Below are 27,533 nucleotides of genomic sequence, written 5' to 3'. Positions count from 1 at the left end.
AAGTGTTGTTGGAGCCGCACTCATCCAGGCAAGTGCAGAGTATTCCTTCACAATCCTCACTTGTGCCTTGTAGATGGTGGACAGACCTAGGGAGGCAGGAGGTGAGTTACTCATCTCAGAATCCCCAGCCTCTAACCTGCTCTTGTTGCCATAGCATTTATATGGCTGGTCCAATTCAGTTTCTGGCCAATGGTAACCTCCAGGATGTTGATAGTTGGGGATTCAGCAATGGTAATGGCATTGAATATTAATGGGAGATGGTTAGATTCTCTCTTGTTGGAGATGGTAATTGCCTGGCACTTGTGTGACACAAATGTTACTTGCCAAGCCTGAATGTTGTCCAGGTCTTGCTGCATATTGGCACAGACTGCTTCAGTATCTGAGGAATTTTGAATGGCACTAAACACTGTTCAATCATTAGCAAACATCCCCACTTCTGACCTACTGAGCCTAGGACATGACCCTGAGAGCGAAGTCCTGGGACAGGGATGATTGGCCTCAAACAACCACAGCCATCTTCCATGGCCTTGCCCTGCTCTATATCTGTGATCTCCTATAACCCTACAATGCTCTGAGATCTCTGCACTTCTCAATTCTGGCCTCTTGCCCTTCTCCGATTTTCTTTGCGCCATCATTAGCAGCTGTGCATTCTGGTCCTTAGGCTTTAATCTCTAGAATTCCCTCCCAAAAGCTCGCCACTTCTGTACCTTGATTTCCTCCTTTAAGATGCTCTTTATAACCTCCATCTTTGATCCATCTTTTGGTCACCCGTCTTAATATCTCCTTATGTGGCTCGGTCAAATTTTGTTTTATAAATTTTGTTTTATATTTGTTAGGGCGGCACAGTAGTGCAGTGGTTAGCACCGCAGCCTCACAGCTCCAGTGACCCGGGTTCAATTCCGGGTACTGCCTGTGTGGAGTTTGCAAGTTCTCCCTGTGTCTGCGTGGGTTTCCTCCAGGTGCTCCGGTTTCCTCCCACATGCCAAAGACTTGCAGGTTGATAGGTAAATTGGCCATTAGCAATTGCCCCTAGTGTAGGTAGGTGGTAGGGAAATATAGGGACAGGTGGGGATGTGGTAGGCATGTGGAATTAGTGTAGGATTAGTGTAAATGGGTGGTTGATGGTCGGCACAGACTCGGTGGGCCGAAGGGCCTGTTTCAGTGCTGTATCTCTAAACTAAACTAAACTAAATAACTGCTCCTTGTGAAGAACTGTGGGAAGTTGAATACATTAAAGGTGCTATATAAATGCAAGTTGTTGCTGTTGTTTTCCACCCCCACTGAAGTTGAAATTTATTCCTTATTATTTCCAATATTGTGTTCGGATGGAACTTCCTGCTCACTGTGTTAATTGGAAGATAACTCATAAAATAAGCAGAAAATAGCATACGATCACAGGAAATAGGGGCAGGAGTAGGCCATTTGGCCCATCGAGCCTGCTCCGCCATTCAAACAGATCATGGCTGATCATCTACCTCTATGCCATTTTGCCCACTATCCCCATATCCCTTGATGTCGTAAGTATTCAGAAATCTATTGATTTCTGTCTTGAACATGCTCAATGATTGAGCTTCCACAACCCTCTGGGGTAGAGAATCCCACAGATTCACCACCCTCTGAGGAAAGAAATTCCTCCCCATCTCAGTTTTAAATGGCCTGTCCCTTATTCTGAGACTGTGTCCCCTTGTTCTAGACTCACAAACCAGAGGAAACATCCTATCCATATCCACCCTGTCACACCCTGTAAGAATTTTGTAAGTTTCAATGAGATCATCTCTCATTCTTCGAAACTGTAGAGAATACAGGCCCAGTTTCGGTAATCTCTCCTCATAAGACAATCTCGCCATCTCAGGAATCAGTCTGGTGAACCCCCATTGCACTCACTCTATGGCAAGTATATCCTTCCTTAGATAAGGAAACCAAAACTGTACACAATACTCCAGGTGCGGTCTCACCAATGCTTTATACAATTGAAGCAATACATCTTTACTCCTGTACTCAAATCCCCCTGCAATGAAGGGCAACATACCATTTGCCTTCCTAATTGCTTGCTGCACCTGCATACTAGCTTTTAATGACTCATGAACAAGGACACCCAGGTCTCTTTGGACATCAACACTTCCCAACTTCTCACCATTTAAGAAATACTCTGCCTTTCTGTGTTTTCTACCAAATTGGATCATTTCACACTTATTCACATTATATTCCATCTTCCATGTTCTTGCCCGTTCACTTAGCCTGTCCAAATCCCCTTGAATCCTCCTTGCATCCTCCTCACAACTTACATTCCCTCCTAGTTTTGTGTCATCCGCAAATTTTTTTAAATTCATTCATGGGATGTGGGTGCCGCTGGCCAGGCCAGCATTTATTGCCCATCCCTAATTGCCCTTGAGAACGTGGTGGTGAGCTGCCTTCTTGAACCGCTGCAGTCTATGTGGGGTAGGTATACCCACAGTGCTGTTAGGAAGGGAGTTCTAGGATTTTGACCCAGCGACAGTGAAGGAACGGCAATATAGTTCCAGGTCAGCATGGTGTGTGACTTGGAGGGGAACTTGAAGGTGATGGTGTTCCCATGTATTTGCTGCCCATGTACTTCTAGTTGGTAGAGGTCGCAGGTTTGGAAGGTGCTGTCGAAGGAGCCTTGGTGCATTGCTGCAGTGCAATGTGCGGCGTGTGTGTGTATGCTTTGTATTTGTCGGTTACTGTTTTGTTGCACGAATAACAAAAAGTTGAACCCGGTGCCAACCTCTCTGTAATGGGGAGGCCATGTGCCCCAGCTTCTCAGACACAGCCCGCCCCCCCTTTCAACCAGTGTCGCGTGAAAATAAAAACAAAGGAGGGTCTTGGTGGCTTTACCCCGAACGTGTTCACGACTTCGTTGTGACCTCCTTGCAAGTGCTGTCGGCTCCGTGTTTTCTTTTGCAGCACTTTGGCACACACAAATATACAAACTGACCAAAGTAAAAGCAACACACTGAAATAATAGTGCAGGGTTAGGTGGAACCCACAAAACCAAGTCTTATCGGAACGGTGAGGCAGAAGTCATATTGCTACACAGTGCGCTTTGGGGAAAGCCAAGGAAGCAACCGAAAGGTGAAGGGGCACACCTTTATCAAATTTTTTTTTAAAATTGGAAATATTAAATTGATCCCCATATGCAAATCATTTATATAGATTGTAAACAGCTGTGGCTCAGGCACTGATCCTTGCGGTATCCCACTACTAACAGTCTGCAATCCTGAGAATGACCCATTTATTCCTACTCTCTGCTTTCTGTCTGTTAACCAATTCTCAATCCATTTCAGTATATTACCCCCAATCTCATGTGCTCTAATTTTGTTTACTAGCCTCCTGTGTGGGGCCTTATCAAAAGCCTTCTGAAAATCCAAATACACCACATCCATTGGTTCTCCTTTATCTAGGCTACAAGTAACATCCACAAAAAACTCCAACAGGTTGGTCAAAAATGATTTCCCTTTCACAAATCCATGTTGACTCTGCCCAATCAAATCATTATTTTCCAAGCGTCCAGTTATCTCGTCCTTTATAATAGATTCCAACATTTTCCCTACTACTGATGTCAAACCAACAGTTCTCCGTTTTCTCTCTCGCTCCCTTCTTAAATAGTGGGGTTACATTTGCTACTTCCCAGTCTGTAGGAACCCTTCCAGAATCTATAGAATTTTGAAAGATAACCAACAATGCATCTACTATCTCTATAGCCATCTCTTTCAATACTCTGGAATGTAGCTCATCTGGTCCAGGGGATTTATCAACTTTCAATCCAATTAATTTTTCAAGTACTACCTCTTTATTGATACTAATTACTTTCAGTTCCTCCTTTTTACAAGTCCCTTGGTGCCCTCGTATTTTTGGGAGATTTTCTGTATCTTCCTCTGTGAAGACAGACACAAAGTAATTGTTTAGTCTTTCTCTACCATTTCCTCATTCGCCACCACAAACTGTCCTGTCTCCACCTGCAATGGACCCACATTCATCCTTGCTAATTGTTTCCTTTCAACATATCTAAAGAAGCTTTCACAGTCCGCCTTTAAGTTTCTAGCTATCTTAGATTCATAATCTCTTTTCCCTTTTTTTTTCAGTTTCTTGGTCCTCCTTTGTTGGACTCTAAATTGCTCCCGATCCTCGGGCTTACCACTTTTTCTGGTGACCTTGTAAGCCACTTCCTTTGACCTATTGCAATCCTTAACTTCTTTTCTCACACAAATGTTAAGTACAGTAATGTACAGTAACAGTACATTAATTTCTACTTTAAAGTTTTGAAAAATACCAGCTATTACATCAAAGGAAAGCTTCAGGCTCCTAATGCTTTTCACTTAATATGTCTCTGAACCTAAATTTGTTTTTAGTTGAATGTGGAAAGTAAAAATACATTTCAAACTGTATCCTTTCCATTTATTATACTTAATATCAGCTACTGGCAGCTTTGGAGGTGTATTTCATCATTTTGATTCATGTTGGTGTTCCTCATTACTAAACAAAAAAAATAATTTTTTTAAATATTGTAATATTATTTAGCATAATCAAAATTAGTTCTTCTGGCCTGAGTCAAAAAAAATTTCGAATATAAAAGCAAAATACTGCAGATGCTGGAAATCTGAAATAAAAACAAGAAATGCCGGAAATACTCAGCAGGTCTGGCAGCATCTGTGCAGAGAGAAGCAGAGTTAACGTTTCAGGTCAGAGACCCTTCTTCAGAACTGATACTTCAGAATTTCTTTCTAAACCTTGTATAGATCATTGTGAAATCACACTTTGAATGTTGTGAGCAATTCTGGGCATCCAACCTTCAAAAGACGGTTAGATACATAGGAGAATGTTCAGACAAAAGCTAACAAGCTGATTCTAGGATTTAGAGATTTAAGTTAAGAGGCGGGACTTGAAGTTGGCTTTGCATGAGAAAAGAAGATTGAGAGCGGAAATGATCCAGATCTTTAAAATGTCATGATGAATTAATCACAAGATACTTACAAAGTCGATAGGGCTATTTTAATACACCCATCCAGAACAACCTTATAGTTCCTCATCTCTGCGTTTAATTCTTTCTTAAATGATTCAGAGGTTTCCCCATCACCACTTTATTCAGCAGCCCATTCAAAGTGTTGATCACTCCCTACATGTTAAAGAACCTCCTGATATCAGCCCTAAAGTTACCTTTCACTTGTGCGGACCACTGTCCATTTATCTTACACCTACTATTTAATTTAAAGAAGTGTTCCTGATTAATATTTTTCATACCATTTAATACCTTGTATATACCTTTATAAGATCACATCTTAGACAGGCTGAAAAACCCAAATTGTCTCCAGTCTTTCCTCATAACTCAGACCTCTGACTCTGGGGAGGGGGTGGAATCATTTGAAACTAACCTGCCTGGTGGGAAACTGCCAGGATCAGATTGGGTGCACATTTTACACTCCACTGGGTGGGTTAGGTTAAAATTGCCCATAAAGATCAACCTTATGGCTCTTCTTTGCACTACTTTCAATCCTTGAAAGTCTCTCTCAGCGACTATAATTGGCAGATATAGGCTCTACTACCAATGGTGGGGCAAAGGGAGAGAGGGATGCACAATGGACAAGAGTGAACAGAGTAAAGGGTAGTAGAGGGGTCATCTGACTGGAGGAGGTTATATAGATAGGGTCGAATGAGTCTGTGGGAAGAGTTGAAGATGATCATTTAAAATTTACTCTGTTGGATGCCAGGGAGCCAGTGATGGGTTAGTGAGGGACAGGATTGGGCAGCTGAGTTTTGCATTAGTTGGGGTTTATGAAGGATGGAAGCCCAGCAAAAAGGACATTGGAGAAATCAAATCTAGTGGTAGCAAGAGAATGCCTGGAAGCTTCTGTGACTGAGGTTGTGGTGGAGACAGGTAGTTTTATGGATGTGAGAGTTTTCTTGGTGATGTAAAGCTTTTTGGATTTGAAGCTCAGCTCTGGATTGAGTAGGACATCAAAGCTTTTCATGGTTTGATTTTACCTAAGTGAGTGGCCAGGGAGGGACGTGGTATCATAGAAACGTAGACATGGAAAAAGGAGCAGGAGTAAGCCATTCGGCCCTTCAGGCCTGGCCGCCATTCAAAAAAGATCATGGCTGATCGTCTAATTTAGTACCCTGTTCCCGCTTTCTCCCCATATCCCTTGATCCCTTTGGCATTAAGAAATATATCTATTTCCTTCTTGAATATATTCAATGACTTGGCCTCCACTGCCTTCTGTGGTAGAGAATACCACAGGTTCACCACCCTCTGAATGAAGAAATTTCTCCTTATCTCGGTTCTAAATGGCATACCCCATATCCTGAGACTGTGACCCCTGGTTCTGGACTCCCCAGCCATCGGGAACGTCCTCCCTGCATCTAGCCTGTCTGGTGCTGTTAGAATGTTATAGGTTTCTATGAGTTCCGTCTCATTCTTCTAAACTCTAGTGAGTCTAGGCCTAGTTGACCCAATCTCTCCTCATACGTCAATCCTGCCATCCCAGGAATCAGCCTAGTAAATCATCTTTGCACTCCGTCCGTGGCAAGAACATCTTTCCTCAAATAGGGAGACCAAAACTGCACACAATACTCCAGATGTGGTCTCACTAAGGCCCTGTATAACTGCAGTAAGACATCTTTGCTCCTGTACTCAAATCCTCTTGCAATGAAGGCCAACATACCATTCACCTTCCTAACTGCTTGCTGCACCTGAATGCTTGCTTTCAGCAACTGGTGTACAAGGACACCCAGGTCTTGTTGCGCCTCCCGCTTTCCCAATCTATCACCATTCAGATAATAATCTGCCTTTCTGTTTTTACAACCAAAGTGGATAACCTCACATTTATCTATGTTATACTGCATCATTTGCCCACTCGCCCAACTTGTCCAAATCACGTTGGAGCCTCTTTGCATCCTCCTCACAGCTCACTTTCCCCCCCCAAAGAGGGGGGGAAGAGGAGGTGACAAATGATGGTGTTAGTCACAGAGGAAGTCATTCATAATTTTAGACAGTCTTGTTGTTGTGACAAGGGTGGAAGGTAGACTGAAGAGATTCAAACAAAGGTTTTGAAATTCCACAGCTGTTCCAGTGTACCCTGCTACAGCTTTTATGAATATCAAATGTAGGGGAGTAGGTAATGCATGGCTTAAACACTGCCCTCTGATTATTAATCTAACCTGGCCTGATGAAATGGGATGAGAGCTTCTTCTATCAGTCGCACAAGTCCTAAGAAAAATAAGTTTAAATAATCCCAAACAGTCTTTGTAGTTTCCATTACCTAAGGTACAAAATTACCTACAATTCAGCAATTGGAATTCAAAATAAATTACAGAGAAGCCCAAGTAAAGCTCCTGCAGGAAATGGAAATGTCACCCTACTGCTTTGGGGATGAGGTACATTGTTGATGCAGAATAGAGGAAGCAGTTATTAACACCTGACCTATGCCTATCTGTCCTAGAGGTGCATAATGCTGACAATGGATACAAGAATACAAGTGTCTTCTTCCCTCACCTTTTTGAGTGAAAAATACAATTCTCAAACTATCTATTTCAACCATAGCAGTTGCATAAAATGTAAATCTTAAAAATCAGATTTTAAAAGCTTGCATATGCATAATATCAGTTTGAAAACATTACTGCAAATGAATGACATTACAGTCTGCTGGGAAAGCATCAGTGCTGCGTCAGCCAGGCTGAAGTAACCTTAAGCAGGATTTCAGACCACTAAAGAAGAACACAAAACTGTCCTAAACAAACATGTATGTACAAAATGAAGGAATATGTGGGAAATTATACTAATATAAAACTAATTTTTTGTTTGATGATTGTTTAAAAATTCAAGTTTATCCTGAGTTTGATAATTTTGCCAAGTTGCTTATTCCTACTGGGATCAAGATATGTAGTCACAACAGCCACTTGAAATAACCTACTTTGAAACCAGTCTCGATTAAGACATTAAGTCTTTAATGCATCGGTGCAGACTCGATGGGCCGAAGGGCCTCTTCTGCACTGTATTATTCTGTGATTACAAAAACACTCTAGATAATTATGTGGAAGCGTGTAGACTGCCTCCCGCGCTCTTTCCCATCCTTCTTAAATGTTCTAATATTATAGAGGACTCAGGATGCCTGAATGTTAATTTCCATTAGTCCTGTCAAATATCAAGAACCATTTGCCATAACTAAGCTGCATATCAGTTTGATCTGAGATGAAGATGCTGTCGGCTGATGGTATTTTATCAAAGAAACCATATGACCCATTCAACGTTTGATCATAGGCCATGAAGGTCAGTTAGTGAGTGAAAATCAAAGTTTTCTAATTTAAAATAATCTACCCTTTGACCTGCTAGAAAATGAAGCTTTGATGGAATAATTTGCATGCACAGCTACTAGTTTGGAGTTAGCCACTGCTGCAGCATTCTCCAGAATTACTGTAAGATATATAATGGACTATATCTTCAAAAGCAGGAGGTGCCCATTCTTCACCTGTTAGCGAAAACTTTGGCTTTGCGATAATGAATTCTACTCAAACAGCTACAGAATCACTTCACTGGTATGTTTAAAAAAAAAGTTTGTTAGTGAAGTTGTGCAGTGCACAATGTTCATAATTAATGGATGAATAAAAACTGACAAAAACCTGATTTAGCAATCAGGCCCCTGATACAATGGTAGCTCCTGTAATGGAATATCCCAATCAGATTTTGGTGGGAGAGGACAGCCCTGCTGGGAGGTTTGGAAGAAGATCCATGACATAAAGAAGAGAACAATGGCAAGATATGAATATTACTGTAAAGCAACAGATTATAGATCTATAGACGTGAGAAACACAGGCTTGTTAAAACTATGTACAAAAACACAAGGAAACTGCAGGGTTATTTAGAACATTCTTCCAGAAGGGAGACCCAATACACCCTTTCTCAGCTCTGGACTCCTCTGCCAGACATTCCGGCCTCTTCAGTGGCAAGACTTCCAAGATATGTCTGCAACTCACTAAAGCCATTTCAATCATGAGACCTCTCCTTGACCAAACAAACCTTGATAGTGTATTTTTTATTAACATCTCTACCATATATCTTCATCCTCCACACTAGTGGATGATATGAAAGGAAATTGTAAAGGTCTTTAGAAGCTCACCACCACCTTCTCAAGGGTAGTTAGGGATGGGCAACATATGCTGGCTTTGCCAGCGATGCTTGCTCACATCTCATAAAAGAATAAAAAAACATATAAAAAGTAAAGAAAATAGTTAGAGAGCATAGAACCACTCAGGCTTATAGGAGGTTATGGAGGATGACAATATGCTAGAGATATTAAATAAATATTTTGCATTGATGTTTACAAATGATGGTGAACCTGAGAATGTTGATGTATTAGAGAAGTATATGGAGTAATTTTTACACATAACTGCCAAACCCAAGGTGGATAAGTTGTGATGACAAGCACCCATGTTGCCAATTGGCCCACCATGAACAACAAGACCCAACAGGGGCCAAAGGTCCTGAAATTCCTCTGTGGTAATAGTGCTGATTTGAGAGCTGAGATTGGCACTCGCCAAGGCCAGATATTGACTACACAGAAGTCAGAGAGAAGAAAGCAGAGGGCCGGATTTTATTCCAGCGACAGGGTCCCGGCAGCAGGCCAAAGACGGGGGAGAACCCGTCTTGGCCCTCCATTGGATCCCCGTTGCTATTTAACAGCCGGCAGCCAATTAACTGCCTGCCGTCGGGGAGGCTGTCCCTTTAAGTGCATATATGGCACGCCCACACTAACACCTTCCCAGCATGGGGCAGTGCGTCAGAAGCACATTGCACACCATTTCCTTACTTCAGGGCCATGATCCACATCCTGATTCCACAGCCCTAATATTTTGAAGAGCTTTTAATGTCAGATATTGTTCCATTCAAATCCAGAGCCCAGGAGATTGAATATTTAGAATCATGGCAGTTTACAGCACTGCAGGAGGCTATTTGGCCCATCATGTCTCTGCAGCTCTTAGAGCAATCCAAAACTAATCCCACTGCCCCATTCTGTCCCAAAAGTCCTGTCTCTTCCTCTGGTTTCAAACATTTAACCAAACAACTTTCCATTACATGGTGCAATGCTCTCTGCTTCAGCCACTCCTTGTGGCCAAACATTCTATCCTTCATTAACCCTCTGCATAAATAAATTTCTCTTAACCTGATCTCACTGAGTGGCAATTTTAACTTGATGAACGACTCACCGACACCCCAACCAGAGAAAATCAGCTTGTCAATATGGAGTAGAAAGTGCTCAATTGGTCATTACACAGCCCATTCCAGGAGACCAAGATAGCCTCAATCTAGCTATGTCCCAAAATAATTAACTAGAACATTCTATAACTAAAGTGCTTAATTAACCTGGTCACATGTGATCTATCAAGATCCAGAGGGTAAAATTGCACTTTGGCAGGGAGAAAAAACAGGCGGTAATGAATCAGCCGCCCATTATACAACCCTTCCATTTTTCTACCCCACCGAAGTTGAATTTCATTCCCCTCCCTCACATAGTCCCCACTTGTTGTTCTATATATCATAATATTCAGCTCATTCCAATATTATTTCAGTAACTGGTGTCAGTTTGAATGTTCTACAGCCTAGCTATGCTAAAGTATATTTGTTAATTTTTTTTTATTCATTCATGGGATGTGGGCATCACTGGCTATGCCAACATTTATTGCCCATCCCTGATTGCCCTTAAGAAGGTGGTGGTGAGCTGCCTTCTTGAACCGCTGCAGTGCATGTGAGGTAGGTACACCCACAGTGCTGGTAAGAAGGGAGCCTTGGTATGTTGCTGCAGTGCATTTTGTAGATGGTACACACTGCTGCCACTGTGCTTCAGTTGTGGAGGGAGTGAATGTTTGTAGATGGTGTGCCAATCAACCGGGCTGCTTTGTCCTGGATGGTGTTGAGCTTCTTGAGTGTTGTTGGAGCTGCACCCATCTAGGCAAGTGGAGAGTATTCCATCACACTCCTGACTTGTGCCTTGTGGATGGTGGACAGGCTTTGGGGGGTCAGGAGGTGAGTTACTCACCACAGGATTCCTAGCCTCTGACCTGCTCTTGTAGCCACGGTATTTATATGGCTACTCCAGTTCAGTTTCTGGTCAATGGTAGCCCCTAGGATGTTGATAGTGGGGGATTCAGCGCCATTGAATGTCAAGGGGAGATGGTTAGATTCTCTCTTGTTGGAGATGGTCATTGCCTGGCACTTGTGTGGTGCGAATGTTACTTGCCACTTATCAGCCCAAGCCTGGATATTGTCCAGGTCTTGCTGCATTTCGACATGGACTGCTTCAGTATTTGAGGAGTCGCGAATGGTGCTGAACATTGAATAGAAATGATGGATAAAATACTGAAAAGAATGTCTGTAGTCTTTACTGCTGAACTAGTTAAACAGCACAGTTTATTATTTTTGATAATCAGGTGTATTTTAAGGCAGCTGGATATATAATTAAATTTTAAAATGGTTTTAAAAATCAATGTGTGTTGACAAAGCCAGTGATGCTTCTTCAATGATGAACAATTTATTTCAGCTGCATTGCAGCACAGTGATGTCTCCCAGATAGGTCAGTGATCTATTCAGAGAATTGTGACTAAGGGCTGGATTTTGTCCTCTGCCAGGTGTCGGGGTCTGTGGCGGGGGCGGGGGCGGGGGCGGGGGCCTGAAGATACCTCTGGGAGAGGGCCGCCACGCACCCTGATGCCACAAGGGCCCGCCCCGATATTAGCGGTGTTGACAAGGCGTCATGGCGGCTCCCCCACTGCTCAGCAACAAGACCTACTATGAATATTGAAATAAATTAAAATTAATGATTTAATGATACATCGCCGCCTGATGCCCCACTGCAATCTTTGGTTTGGTGGCCGGCGCTCCCATGCCTTCGGATCCCCATCCGGGGAAACAAGGCGCCAAACTGGAGGGGAGGGGGAGGAGGTATGTTTCTCAGTGCGGGACGGGGGAGGGGGCTGGGCATCGGGGTCAAAGTAACATCATTGGTGTCGGGGATGGTGGGAAGGGTTTGAGGTTAAAGTTTCTGCAGTTTTTGGGGGGGGAAGGTCAGATGGACAAGGTAAGTGTTTTGGTGAGGGAGAGGGCAAATAATTAAATTGTTATTGAGGGGATGGGAGAGGGGCAGAAGAAACATCTTTATTTTTATTTGTTTGCAGTTTAAATATTTAAATTTACCAGAAGGGCTCAAAGCCCTTTAAAAATGGCATCAGCGCATCATGATGTTCAAAATTAGTCAGTCCTGAAATTGTTCAGATATAGATTTAACCCTTTAAAGTCCAAAGTACTCACATAGTATCTGGTAACATCTTTGACCCTGAAATTAGGCCAGACGTACCTCTGTCCATTCCTTTAGGGCCTTTGATGTAGGAGGTGGGACCAGGAGCGAGGATCCCTAAGTCCAGAGTTACAACTCCTCCGCCCTCAGGAACTGATGTACTGTCAGCACAGGTGCACCTGGGTTCACTTGAATTCTGTAAACTTGGGCGGGGTCAGCAGCCAGGGTCGCACCCCATGGATTTTCTAGGCCCTTGTTTGCTGCAGTGATATTTTACATTACAACATACAATTTGGAAATGTGTCACTCTTGATCATATAACCTGAACAGAAGAGATATTTTGTCAATATATTGAAGTACTATTCACATTTTGATCAGTTTGTACAGTAGTATTAATGGCTGTCATATTCACACTGAATATTCCCTTTGAAATTTAACTTCTGTCCCTGGTGCTTCTGTATAAGGATTCTGTTGGCCTTTCCAGATATAGATTCAGTTTCGAAACTGTTACACGTAGGTATATGGAATTTCATACATATTTGATTTATATTTTCACTTTAGGACAATAGTTAACTTGTTCTTACAGATGTGTGAACAAGTACACCGATCCAATATGAGATCAAACATATTGGGTACATTAACCTCATGCTAAAACGGATGTGTTAATTCCCTCCACTGTTGCAGTATCTATTCTTTCATTATTGCCCAATTCTTACGTTTCTCTATTGTAGATTTATAAAACTGTATCCCACTCCTTCTCATAGTGATTATAGTGGTGGAAAGATCAGTTCCATTGGATTGAGGCCAGAGAACAAGCACAGCTCCAATCATTAAAATCAACAGGGAGTAAAGTCAGCAACAGCTGTATGAACATATTATTAATGGGGTTCTTCGCTTTTATGTATTTAAAACACATGATTCAGGTTAACTTTTACTGTTGCTGCAACCTCATAAGACCACTGGGTAACATTTAGATCTAGCAATCAGTGGCTGTTGCATGGAGTGTTTATTACTACACCTACTGAGCACATGAATGACAATAGTCTGGAGGAAGAAAAACCTTAAACGATATGTTTCAACATTGTGCTGATATGATTCTTCTGTGATACAGTTCATTACCTCAGAATTGCAATGGACACTACAAATAACAGACCTGCAACCATCACTACTTCACCCTAGTTGTTGTGCAGCTTAAAATATGCTCTCCAGACATAACCCATGTTTGGGAATAAATTAAAATTTCCTTTCACCATTGCACTGTATTGAGTGCTGTGATTGTGTCAGCTGTGGCTCAGTTGATAGCACTCTCGCCTCTGAGTCTCTGGGTTCAAGTCCTGCTTATGAGCACGAAACTCAAGGCTGACACTCCAATACAGTACTGAGGGAGTGCTGCACTGTTGGAGGTGCTGTCTTTTGGATGAGACATTAAACTGAGGTCTTCCCCCTCCGGTGGACGTAAATGAACCCATGGCATTATTTTTTTGAAGAGCAGGGGAGTTATCCTCGGTGTCCTGGCCAATATTTATCCCTCAGTCAACATCACAAAAAAGATTATCTGATTATTATCACATTTCTATATGTGGGAGCTTGTTGTGTGCAAATTGGCTGCTGGGTTTCCTACATTACAACAGTGACTACACTTCAAAAGTACTTCATTGGTTATAAAGCACTTTGAAATGTCCAATGGTCATGAAAAGCGCTATATAAATGCAAGTTTTTCTTTTTCTGATCGTTGTGTTCAGATTTTTTTATGTTTTGCAAATATACCACAGTGATAGTCAAAAGCTTAGAGATGTTTTAGTACACACTTCTTGCTATCATTTGTGGTCCCAATCTTATGACAATCTTCAGTAGTTTCATTTTAATGTAATGTTTGTTTCAGCCTTTAATACAACACGATGTGAAAAGCTGCAAAAAGCGAAGGAGGAGCTGGAGAGGAGATTTGAGATCGAAGTACATAGGCTCCATCTGCAACAACAAGACGAGATCCAGGTCCTTGAAGAGAGGCTGAAGGCTCATTATTCTGCAGAAAAAGAGCGTATCATACAGGAACATAGTGAACACCTCAAGAAAATCCAATCTCAGCACAAGGAACAGGTCTATGTCAATAACTTATAATCTATTTAACTTAAAAGATAATGGGACTGAAAATCCACAGCCTTTCCAGTGCACTTCCACCATAAATGTGGTAGGATGCAGCTGAAGAGCCACCTATTAGGCAAGGACCTGAGAATGCTGAGTCTGTCTTTTTTGATGTTTCCCACAGGGCTTTGTTGGCATCTGATATTCCACCCTCCCCAGACAAGAACAGTGGTATAAGAGGAGGCATGACATTGGGAGGGCAATCCAAGGCTGGGAGTATCTTTCTCCTCAGCCTGCTGGAATAGTGATGGGCCAATCTAGGGTTCCATGACTGGGTTCTAGCCTGGGCTTCAAAAGATTGGAAGATTGTCTAATTGTTTTCATTATATTTCAGTCCAAGTACAAACTTCAATTCATTTTTCAAGTAGGAACTCAACAACTGTTTTTCACCCCTCCTTCCCCCAACTCTGCCCACCCCACCCCTCCTTCCCACACCACCAAAATAGACAGCTCACCACCACCTTCTCAAAGTCAATTAGGGATGGGCAATAAATACTGGCCTGGCCAGCAACACCCAAATCCCACAAGCGAATCAAAAAAAAGCATTCCCTGCCTTCCTGCTCTGGGAGATGTTGGTTCCTATCCAGTTTATTTAAATTAGATGACCTACCCCTGACCTCACATACTTTGGCAGTGTCACTGGGGGGGCACATCCTGGCATTTAAACCTGGATGGATGGTTTGGCACATTTTGCAGCCTTTTGCCTTTAGAGGTAGTAATGAGCAAGATGGCTTACAGCACTCTGTTTTCATTGCAATAACCTGGATTTAATTTCAGTCTTTTCCTGATAACTGTTAACTTATATATGTATATGTATAATTACTTTGGATAGCCTGAACAAGGGTCCAAGGAGATATTAAGCTCATGTCTTAGTATTATCCACACTATGACATTAATTGGCCAGCCTCATTGGTGATAACTACTGTAAAAACATCAAACTGGTGCAGTAGGGTGGAACTAAAGCATAGTATTGCAAAGAGTAAAAGGAGATGGTGCATAATATGGAGCAATTTGTAACTTGTTTGAAGAAAACATAATAGCTCCAAGACGTGGATGAATTCTAAAGATATTCCTCACAAGTGAAATAAGTTGGGTCATTCACTATTCTTCTTGGTGTACTTAATTTATACAAAAATGATTTATTTATATTTTTAGTACTTTCCACTATTAAGTGCGGCTGTTTGGAGTGGGAATGGAGGCGTGGGGGGCTGGAGAATTGCGTCGGACGCATCCATCGTGACGGTTCCGGATTTAGTCAGTGGCTGTAAGGAACCATCACAGTGCAGCAGAGGAGAAATACAACACTTGCCACCGCTCCACCAGAGCGACCATCAAGCAGGCCATTGGACTGCTGAAGATGAGATTCCTTTACCTAGATTGATCCAGTGGAGCCCTGCAATATGTCACTGTGAGGGTTTTGCGTATCGTGGTGGTCTGGTGCTCTATATAATCTAGTACTGCAAAGGGGGGAGGCATTGCATGACGAGGACTTGATTGAGTAACACTCCTCCACGACGAGGAGGACAAGGAGGAGGGTGATGAGCAGGCAGCACTGGTTTTTGAAGCTCTTGCACTGAAGGCCAGGCAGATTGAGCGACGGGCCAAGGAGACAAGAGACAATCTCATAGTTACCCACTTCCAGCTACTATGATGGCCTCGCAGAGTAAAAACAGTAAAGACTCATCTTAGTGCATGCAGTCTGCAACCTCCTTTCTATTTGTGGTCCATGTCTAACACCGAGCTGAATCACATGCTATGGCCCATGGGTGACCATATTCAAACGAGGGCTGTGCCTACATTGGCAGCCACTAAGGGGAAGGGTGAAGTCAGCAGCTCACAAATAATGCATGGTAGAATAATAACTTTTCTACGATTAAAGTTAATTTCAAAAACAAAGGAAATGTATTGAGAAAACAAGTGTCACATTTCAAATACTACCCCTGAAACCTCAAATGTCTCTAGGTGGTTTTCTTTATATGTTTACTAGTGCTTCTACAAGGTGTAACCCCTGCGCTAGCAGCTGCTGATCAGGCTGCCCCTTGGCTCTGTGATGACTTCAGCAGCTGTCCTCTGACTGACTGAGGCCTGGAGGGCCCCGGCTGCCTGAGGGTTTCCTGCACTGGTGCAGGACTCTCCTTAGGTGTCGCAGCTGCTGGAGCTGGGCTCACTGGCGGAGGGGCTAGGGAGCCACTGTCCACACTCACAGCGCCCTGAGGGGAGCCTCCAGATGTGGAGGTCAGCCTCCCCTCCTCACTTTCAAGGCTCATTGAACCTCCCTGCTGACCAGAGAAGATGAAGACTTTCTCAAGTCCTTGCCTTGCCTTGCAACTGCTGCATCGAGCTCATGGCCAAGGCGATGGTGTGCAGGTTTGCACGCATCTGTGGGATCTGGTTCTCCATGAGGGTTGCCAACCTCTCGATGGAGGAAGGCATGCGCTCACATGCCTGAGACATGGCAACACTCATGGCATCGATGGACTCCTCTCATGGCTGCGCATGGCCTCTCTCTGCAACTCCAACATGCCCTCTGCTGTCGACACCAGAGACTCGTCATCAGCCTGGGGCTCAGCAAGGGCCTGGCCACCCACAGTCCTCTGACTGTCAGGGGCTTCAGCTGTCACAGCTTCAGCCAGCTGCTCAGGTGCGTGTGTGGTGCTCTCACCAGCTTGTGATCCTTAATCTACAGCCGAACGTAACCCAAGGAAGTGAAAGTCTCTGTCCTGGTGCAAGGTGCAGGAGAGTCATGAGACAGTACATCCTCTGACTGCAGTTCCTCCTCAGAGGTGGAATTATGTCCCCCTTCTGTTGGCATCTCCTGCAGACGCCGACATACATGAGAGAACACAAAATGTGTGGGTTAGGCTGTGCAGATCTCGTCATGCCAACCATGCGTGATGTGGGTCTCCGGAAATGAACTGTATGTTGATGGACGACAATCCTCACTCTCTTGTGCAGAGACTCTCGTCTTGCCAACAGCTATTGAACAGCCACGCTTGGTCCCCACTAATTCAAGTGCTTCCTCCTCCACTGTCAAGAGAGGCTGAAGATCTGGTATTCCTCCACCAGTCCGGGCTGTCTCCCTGCTGTTATGGGCCCTCTCATCCTGCAAGTGGAAAGAGGGAGGTGGTCATACTTCACAGAGACATCAACATGACAGTGGCAGCCCACTTGTCCCCTACTGGGTATCACATATAGCTCATGCTCCCATCCGCTCTGAGGGGAGTTAATGAGGGTGAGCTGTGAAAGAAGGTGGCCTGTGACTGAGATGCAGCCATGTATCTGTCAGGATGAAGTGATACCTAACCCCCTCTTCCATCGCCGTTGCAGTACCTCCCTCCCCATGTCCCACTTCCTCCTGCGTAGCCACTTGCAATCACTAAAAAGGAGAGAGGTGAGGAGCACTCACCTTGGCAGAATGAAGGAGACCGTTGACCCTCTTGTGGCACTGTACTCAGTTTCTGGGGGTGGCTTATGGCTGCTGACCTCCTCAGGCTTGCTTGGCCAGGCCAGAGGACCTCTTCTTGCCATCGCTGGGGTAAAGGATTTCCTGCCTTTCCCTTGCATCCTGGAGGAGAATCTCAAGGGAGACATTGCTAAACTGTGGGGCTACCCTGTGTCTTGCCTCTGTCATCCTGCAGCGTCCATCTCCAGGGCTGGGGGTGATCCAGGAGTCACAACTGCAAAGGCTTCATCAGAGAGCACTGCAAATGAGTCCAAGGCAGCAATGCAAGCAGGGCTGGCAGGGCTTTTAATATGGTGCCAGCACCTACACCGAAGTCATCCAATGCCGTATTTGGAGTCTCGCATCCCGCTCCCACCGTGTGATTGGCCGGGCCCCGTGCCTCCATTATTACAATTAGCCAACCGCCACATGATCACGGGGGGCCAGCTGTCCACGTGACTAGCGGCAATGTACCCATTTCTAAGTCCGCCACCAGGACCCAGAACGGGCTCACTAATGTTCAGTCCAACATCTGAGAGAAAGGTTCCCAAGTTGGTTATAACACAGATGTGGAGTAATTCTCCCTATATTCTGCCCCAACAATGTGCTTTAGCCATAACCTCAGATACATAAGCCCTTTGCATCACTATAAAATTTCAATTTCTCACATTCTTGTGGTCTCCATGACAGACATTACCATCTAGTTCCATTTAGTTTTGTGCAATGGCTTGTCATCTTTTGAAAAAGCCACAGAAGAAATGATACCATTGTTTCATCAGACTGGGCTGTATTGAAGCTCAAATGCTAAAGTTGAAGTGACAGTCTGCTAACCTACTATACCACATAGTCCCACCAACACATTTTTCAATATCTCTGTTGCTAACCTATCAAAACATTTGTGATAGAGTCGCAATCATAATATTTTTGTCACAATTGGTGTACAATTAAATTATCATGTTGGGACATCTCCAATTTTACATTTGCAGCTCAGACATTTAGCACATTATGTAGGAAATGTTGGCACTTTAATGTTCCAATATGAACTGTTATTATACTCATATTACAAATTAATGAAAAGTGTTCTACAGATAAAAGATTGTAAGGGTAGGGGGAACTGTTGTTGAGAAAAAACAGTTGAGATAGTCACAAATTGTGACTTCAGAGGGGAATTGTTCTACAGCTGTTTTATTCTTGTGTTTTATCAGATGGAAGATATGTCAGCTACCCATACCAGTACAATCTCAGAAATGGAGAACAATCACACTGTCACAATAACTATTCTTCAAGATGAGCATGAAAAGAAACTTGAAGGTACTACATAGGATTAATATAGAGAAAATTACTGTGTGACATGTTGCTGAACACACTGACAGAAGATTGTTTACAAGAGTACAGGAAAAAACTATGAGGATTTTACGTAAGCAATTGTTGAAGGAAGCTGTGATGAGACTAGTTGTAAAGAAGTCCAGCATTCAGCATCACTGTTACCTCTACTCTTTTACCTGATCTTTTTATGGTGCACTCCTTGATAATGTGCTGTATAGTTCATTTGATTTTGTTTTTATAATAGGTTTGATGGTTGATTCTGTGGATGACTGAAATATTTGCACTTACTGCTTGTTTATCTTCAAAGTCAATAAAGTGTATAATTTTTACTTCCAAAGATTTGACAGGTACCTTATTCCTAGCAGCCATTCTTGTGCAGACCATTTGGTTGGAGGGCATCACAGCTACACCTGATACTATCTAAGTTGTTTTATCCCTCGTTTGCCCAAGGGAATTAAGGCTAATTATAGGAGCACATCAACTACTGTCTTGACTGAGATCAGCATACTTGGTACAGACCTAGAATCAAACCAAAAATCTTCTAGTCTGAAAAGCTTAGTCCGACACCAGATGGTGTCATTACCCATTATGCTACGAGGAGAAATGAAAATTGTTAAAAGGGAGATATTGAGCAGCACTGTTAAGTATATAATGGGATATTAATGATTTATGTTGGAGAAGCATTAGTCATTCTGGGGTAGATAATGAATAATACACCAATAACTAGACAATTAAGAAATACCAGGCGAATTTGCTTATGTCAGTATCGATCAAAAAGGGATGTTATTTTCATTTATTAGGGACAGATTCTACCTATAGTGCAATTGGTGCAGATAGTGGTCAGTGGGAGTACCCCACCTGCTTGATGTCACCAACAAGAGCCAGTTTCATGATTGGGACTCATCTTAATTTGATTGATGAGATGCCAGCCTGATACAAACATGTTTAAAAGTCTCCCTTTTGTTTGGAGCTGGAGTCCCAAATGCCCATTTAATGGCCCACTTGAAAATGAAGTTGGGCGGGCCTTTCGTGGCTAGTATGTGGCAGGTTTTTTTACCAACCCCCTTTTCAGCATGAATAGTGCAGTAGACTGAAAGCATTCCTTTAGTATCAACAGTGAATTTTCTCCATTTTGATAGAATTTTCCAGCAATAATAATGTTTTGGGCATCATTTGAAATCTGATCTCCCATGGAAATGCACTGATAGAACTAGAAAATGGTATTACTGCCACTTGTAACAGTCCCACTTTACCATTGCAGTAGGGAACTATTTTTGGACAAAGGTATATTAACCCTCAAAAAGGCTTTGATGCATTGGAGAATGTTCAGAAAATAGCAGGAAAGATGATTCTGGAACTTAAACTTATAAGTTACAAGGAAAGTTCACCAACCGAACTTGTTCTCATTGGAGAACAGCAGATTGAGAAGAATCATGACGGTCAACTGTGGAAAGATGATTATGTCTTAATAGGCCTGTTAACTTTATCTCAAGCATGTGCAATTCGGCTTTAAGGGGATTTGACCTTTTCAAAAGCATTTGTTCAGTGAAATTTCACTTACACATTTTTTTCTTTCTTTCAGAGCTAAAAGCCATTCATGAATTTGAGAGGATAACATTAGAAGAAGATTTTGAAAAACTAAGACTTTCTCTTCAGGTTAGTACTATGTATGGACTATATATAGACACTATGGTTTAAGGTGTTACCTACTATTTAGGATCTGATTTTCCTAAAAAGCGTTTTGCAAATCTTTTCTCATGTTTGCAAACACACAACTCTGTGATGAAAATCGTTCTGTTGATTGTGTGTGATATCATGACAAATATGACACATGCTGCTTTTCCTACCTGAAACATTTTTTTCCAGAAGACAGGGACCCTTTGGAAGTATGAGATGAGTAGGGCAGATGGCTGTACTCCATTGTTTTTATTCTTACATGGAATGTGAGCATTGCTGACAGGGCCAGCATTTGTTGCCTATCCCTTATTGCCCTTGAGAGGTTGGTGGTGAGTTGCCTTCTTGACGACCGACAGTGCTGTTAGGGAGTTGCAGGTTTTTGACCTGGTGACAGTGAAGGAACGGCGCTATAGTTCCAAGTCAGGATGGTGTGTGTCTTGGAGGGGAACTTGCAGCAGTGTTCCCATGCGTCTGCTGCCCTTGTCCTAGGTGGTACAGATCGTGGGTTTGGAAGGTGTTGTCCATTGTGCTTTATTGCAGATTTGTAGAATACAGGCTTGTGCTCATGATTTCCCGCACAGTAACTTCCTTATCTTAACACTGCCATCAACAATGATATGTGGTGGGGCGAGTGGGATGAAGAGAGGGATGGGGGAAAGGGAGAAGAACAAAATTTAGAGAACGAGACATCGCAGGTCATACTTACATACGTGCTGGTGGTTGGTTCAAGAATTGCATTGCCAAAAGTGGAAGAGTGAATTATCACAAGCTCAACCAACAAAAACAACAACAACTTGTATTTTTATAGCCCTTTAAGGTAATAAAATGTCCCAAGGCGCTTCACAGGAGCACTATAAAGCACAATTTGAAACTGAGTCATGAAAGGCAATATTACGGCAGATGGCTAAAAGCTTGGTCAAAGAGGTAGGTTTTAAGGACTGTCATAAAGGAGGAAAGAGAGGTAGAGAGTCAGAGAGGTTTGGGGAGGGATTTCCAGAGCTTAGGGCCTGGGCAGCTGAAGGCGTGGCCACCAAAAATGGAACAATTTAAATCGTGGATGCTCAAGAGGCCAAAATTGGGGGAGCACAGATATCTCGGAGGGTTGTTGGGCTGGAGGAGATTACAGAGATGGGGAGGGGTGTGACCATGGAGAGATTTGAAATAAGATGAGAATCTTAAAATTGAGATGTTGCTTGACCGCGAACCAGTATAGGTCAGTGAGCACAGGGGAGATGGGTGAACGGGACTGGGTGCAAGTTAGGACACGGGCAGCAATGTTTTGGATGACCTCAAGTTATGGAGGGTAGAATGTGGGAGTCCAGCCAGCAGTGCATTAGAATAGTAAAGTCTTAGAGATAACAAAGGCATGAATGAGGGTTTTGGCAGCAGATGAGCTGAGGCAGGAGCCGAGGTGGGCAATGTTACAGAGGTGGAAATAGGCAGTCTTAGTGATAGCGTGAATATGCGGTTGGAATCTCATCTCAGGGTCAAATATGACACCAAGGTTACGACCAGTCTGGTTCACCCTCCGACAGTTGCCAAGAAAAAGGTTAGTCAGTAGCTAGGAAACTGAGTTTGTGGCTGGGACCAAAGTCAATGGGCAGAATTTTTGTTCTGGGATCGGGACCCCCAAGTCAAGTGCATTTTTGGGTCCCGACCCCGTGACAAGTTGATGTCAGATGCTTGATGCAAAAGGGATAACCAACTAGTGGCCAGCGAGCGTGCTCACCGTCCAATTAAGGATACAGGTGCCCTCTGAAGACTTTTAGAAAGGTGAGAATAAAACTAGCAACAGCTGCCAAACCGCAACCATGAAGGGGGAGCTCCTCCACAGGGCAGCCTGCAGCCACAGCTGAAGCAATCTCGTGGTCGCGGCCACGGGTGGCAGGGAGGTCAGAAATGTTAGATGGAGCGCTGGCCCCCCCAGTCTGCCACTGAGATGCCACCTTCACCCCTGGGCCGGGCTACGGCCACCACGGGGCGGGGGGGGTGTCTGCTGACCAACTGGAAAATTCCAGTCGGCCTCAGAACATTGGCCTTAATTGGCCCGTTAATTGTCTTAATAGGCTGCCAGCCACTTTTGGGTGGGTAGCCATCACCCCCTCCCGGAATCTGCCTGTACCAAAATGGCCCAGAAGCAGGAACATGCCAGCAAACCAGCATGCCGCTGTCCGATGCCAATTTTCAGGCCTTACTGCCTCAGGTCTCATCTCCAACGGGAATCGAAAATTCTGCCCAATTGCTTCGGTCTTCCCAATATTTAATATTCCCAAACAGATTACAATGCTCAGCAGGGGAAAAACTATCAGAAGGAAATGAAGTAAATAGATGAATTAATTACCTTACATCATGATGGTCTTGATAGCCCACTTTTTGTGAGAATGGCATAGTCACAGTTCAGCCTGCACATGGTCACACATGACAGCAATTCAAAAGGTTGGCCTACCTGAATTTTGCCTCTTTACTTTCTTCCCCACTTGTGAACAAACTCTTTGCACATGAAGAAATACCCAAAAGAGAACAAAATCCAGCAAGGCAGCCCGTCTACAGCACATTATTGAAGGGAAAATTGTGATGGTAAACCTCTCCACCACTCTCTCTCCCTTAAGACACTCCTTAAGACCTAGCTATTTGACTAAGCTTTTGATCACCCATCCTAATATTTCCTTATATGACTTGGTGTCAAATTTTGTTTGGTAATACCTTGGAACTTTTTAATATGTTAAAGGCGCTATATAAATGAGAGTTATTATTGTTGTTGGCAGTATTGACAGAAAAGCTGAGTAATTCTTAAAAATGGGACAAAGGGGAAATATTGACAAAAACATGTCCTCTGATTTTGAAGAGTTGGGGTTCATCCAGAGGTTCAGGCAAATGAGGACAGCCCTATGTGGGGCTGAATGCCACCCTTTAGTAAAAACTCTGGTAAATGGAATTGAAGCCCAAGATCAGCTATGATCGTATTGAATGGTGGAGCAGGCTGGATGGGCCATACGGTCTACTTCTGCTCCTATTTCTTGTGTTCTGGTCTAAAATCTGCATGGAAGGGGTTCTCCAACCAAGTTGATGCAGTCATCCAAGTGTCTGATATATGGCCCTAAATGAGAAAATGATTTTCTAGTATCAAGAGGAAGGTGAAGAAAAAGCATTCACTTCTGCACACACTTTATGAGCTCACTTCTTGCAGCATTTCCACTTTCCATGTTATGCAGTTCACTGAAGAAAAGAAAAAAGATTAGCTACTGGATCTTTTATGGCTAGGCCGTAAACTGATAATAGTCAGAGCCTACTTGGTACACACTCCAGCCAGTTCAGTCCAAAAATAGCAATCGGGGTCCTATACATTACATCATTGGCGACATTTCAAAAGTACTTCATTGGCTGTAAAGGGCCTTGAGACATCCGGTGGTCGTGAAAAGTGCTATATAAATGCAAGTCTTTTTTTATTGGCATCCTGGGGCCCAATTGCCATTTTAAAACAAAATAGCTTCCACAATTTATCAGACCAAATTTGCAAAGATAAAATTTTGATTTTTGTTTCTGCATTCAAGGATCAAGTTGACACGTTAACATTTCAGAATCGTTCACTGAAGGACAAAGCAAAACGATTTGAAGAGGCCTTAAGAAGAAGTACAGATGAGCAAGTTGAGGTAAATAATGCCTGAAATATGCATTCTTCATAACTGAGAAATGGATGAACAGATTAAGATTCTTTATTTAATTTTCCATTTTCCCCCTTTTTTGTCTCCGTTTCACACACCAATTGTAATCACGAGGGTAGATGTGTAATTTACTGTGTAGTGTTCACAGTTGTACTCATTTTACCTCCCTTTCTGCAGGCTAACACCTGGGCAAAAAACAGGCACTGCAGGGCCCAATATGGCACGCGCTCAGTTCATCGCACAACATACTGTTAGGTTGCCCTACAGTTGTTCAGGGTGTTTGCTAGAAATTGGCGTGAGGCTGTTTATTGTACAAATCGGGGCCTGTTGCCTGTTTCAGGCCATGTGAAATTGGATTGCTCAGGTGCATAGCAGCCAAACTAGCTGTCTTTAAAGGGACCGCTGTAAGACTTTTACTTACCTTAACACGGATCCAGAAAAAGCATTCATGCTCCTCATTAAAACTGCAGGCCACTTTTGACCCACACGCAACCCTCCCAAATGCCACTCCTTACTCTTGGATCCACCTTAGGGCCTCGGTTTCTGGCCCGCAACTGGAGAAGTGTGGGACTGTAATTGGCGCATCTCAGCTCACCAGTAACATAGAAATGAGACCGGTGGACCAATTTACCGTGGCTCCGCTGCCGGCCTCTTTAAATGTCTGCAGCATGCGTTGCCAATAAATTGCACCCCACTTTGTGTACGATCCAATTGCTAGGCCCTAGACTGCATACATTGGGCTGAATTTTATGTAAAAGATGGCAGCCCACATACGCAGGTTTTACTGCACGGAACTGCTGCAATATTATACGCGGCAGCTCATTTACATGGCCTCCCCAGACCTCTCCCCCCCACTGCACCCCCCCCCCTCCACCAATGTTCACAAACCTTTAACTTTACCCCTTCCCATCATCGCTTCCACCAATTGGAATAGTTTGACCCCGTTCCCCCCCGCCCCGCACTGAGAAACTTACCCCCTCCCACGTCCCCACGATGGGAATTCGAAGGTGCGGCAGTGCTGGCCGCCGGGAGGCAATGGGAACGCCATTAACTCAGGTAAGTTAATGAATTTGAATATTTAAATTACAGTCCTGTCGCTGAGCTGCGGGGTGGCTGCCACAAGGCCTCGCCGCCACCGGTGAGATGGGACAGGCCTGCCAGCGTCAAGGTCTGTGATGGCCCTCATCCGGGACAATCTTCATGCCCCTCCCCCCCGCCACGGATCCCGACGTCGAGGCGTCTATAAAATCCAACCCATTACTTCACTGCAGACATTGCGGACTCAGCAAATTGGAAAACTGAAGCTGTATCCCACTGCTTAGTGATACAGCACGTTCAAACACATCGCACCAATGCATCCCGCCCAACTGGTTGGGGTTAATATAAATAAACAAGGCTGTCAGTTCCAATCAACAGGAATTGTCCTGCTGGCATAAGCATGCCAGCGAGTACGAGAACATTATTTCTTCATGAAGTCCTCGGGCTGAGTTCAGTCAATATCTTGCGGGTCCCGGCAGCGGATCCACAAGTGGACGCTGTTGCCATTTATTACATGTGCGGCTGGCCACCGTGATCATGTGGTGGGTGGCCAATAGCCATAATGGAAACTTGGGACCCGTCTAATTATGTGACGGGGGCAGGCGGCGAGGTGCCAATGGCTTCGTCAGCAGAGACGACGCAGGTGCTGGTGCCATATTTAAAGCACTGCCAGCCCTGCTTAAACTGTAGCTTCACTTAATGACTTTGCTGCTGCTTTTCCTTTGATGACGTTTTGCTGTTGCTGTGCGGCTGATGCCCTGTCTGGAGTCCCTCTGCTACTGAACTGCTGTGCTGCTGATGCCCTGTCTGGAGTCCCTCTGCTGCTGAACTGATGTGTTGCTGATGCCCTGCCTGGAGTCCCTCTGCTACTGAACTGATGTGTTGCTGATGCCCTGCCTGGAGTCCCTCTGCTACTGAACTGCTGTGCTGCAGATGCCCTGCCTGGAGTCCCTCTGCTACTGAACTGCTGTGCTGCAGATGCCCTGCCTGGAGTCCCTCTGCTACTGAACTGATGTGTTGCTGATGCCCTGCCTGGAGTCCCTCTGCTACTGAACTGATGTGTTGCTGATGCCCTGCCTGGAGTCCCTCTGCTGCTGAACTGATGTGTTGCTGATGCCCTGCCTGGAGTCCCTCTGCTACTGAACTGATGTGTTGCTGATGCCCTGCCTGGAGTCCCTCTGCTACTGAACTGCTGTGCTGCTGATGCCCTGCCTGGAGTCCCTCTGCTACTGAACTGATGTGTTGCTGATGCCCTGCCTGGAGTCCCTCTGCTACTGAACTGCTGTGCTGCTGATGCCCTGCCTGGAGTCCCTCTGCTGCTGAACTGATGTGTTGCTGATGCCCTGCCTGGAGTCCCTCTGCTACTGAACTGATGTGCTGCTGATGCCCTGCCTGGAGTCCCTCTGCTACTGAACTGATGTGCAGCTGCCCAAGGCCTTGAAAGGCCAGAAGCTCTCCAGAAGCCAAGTAGGGTTATGTCAGGTGCAAGTTACCGGGTGGCCCTACGGTTCAATGATGCCTCCCTGCAGGTTCTCCTCCAGGCTACAAGGGAAAGGCAGGAGGTTCAGCGATGGCAAGAAGAGGCCTTCCCACCCAACCAAGCAAGCCTGGGAGATCACTGAGGAGGTCAGCAGCCGTGGGGTCACCCCCCCCAGACATAGGTACAGTGCTACAAGAGGGTCAATGATCTCCTTCGTTCTGCCAAGGTGAGTGCTCGTTACCTCTCTTTTTTAGTGATTGCAAGTGGCGACGCAGGAGGAAGTGGCACAGTTGAAGGGAAGGATGACAACTGCGCTGGCAGAGGGGGGTTAGGTCTCACCTCCTATTGACTGATGCATGGCTGCATCTTGGCCACAGGCCATCTTCTTTCACACCTTAACCCCATTAACTGCCTGAGAACGTGTGGCAGCATGATCTATATGTGATTCCCCAGTAGCAGACGAC

General features: G+C 44.2%; 1 protein-coding gene across 4 annotated transcripts in view; it reads left to right on the top strand.

Moving 5' to 3' along the window:
• The window catches only part of LOC137371268 (microtubule-associated tumor suppressor candidate 2-like), a 508,676-nt gene that overhangs the window by 457,742 nt on the left and 23,401 nt on the right, over positions 1 to 27,533 (top strand). For all 4 annotated transcript variants that reach the window (XM_068033538.1, XM_068033540.1, XM_068033537.1 and 1 more), the window contains 4 exons: positions 14,185 to 14,399; positions 19,092 to 19,197; positions 20,795 to 20,868; positions 24,441 to 24,539. In XM_068033538.1, the coding sequence (XP_067889639.1) occupies positions 14,185 to 14,399; positions 19,092 to 19,197; positions 20,795 to 20,868; positions 24,441 to 24,539 (494 nt within the window). The remainder of the gene's footprint in view (positions 1 to 14,184; positions 14,400 to 19,091; positions 19,198 to 20,794; positions 20,869 to 24,440; positions 24,540 to 27,533) is intronic.

The sequence above is a fragment of the Heterodontus francisci genome, chromosome 6 (genome assembly GCF_036365525.1).
Source record: "Heterodontus francisci isolate sHetFra1 chromosome 6, sHetFra1.hap1, whole genome shotgun sequence".
In the NCBI taxonomy this organism is placed as follows: Eukaryota; Metazoa; Chordata; class Chondrichthyes; order Heterodontiformes; family Heterodontidae; genus Heterodontus; species Heterodontus francisci.
Note: the sequence above shows the minus strand (reverse complement) of the source record. Positions and strands in the feature narration are given on the sequence as shown.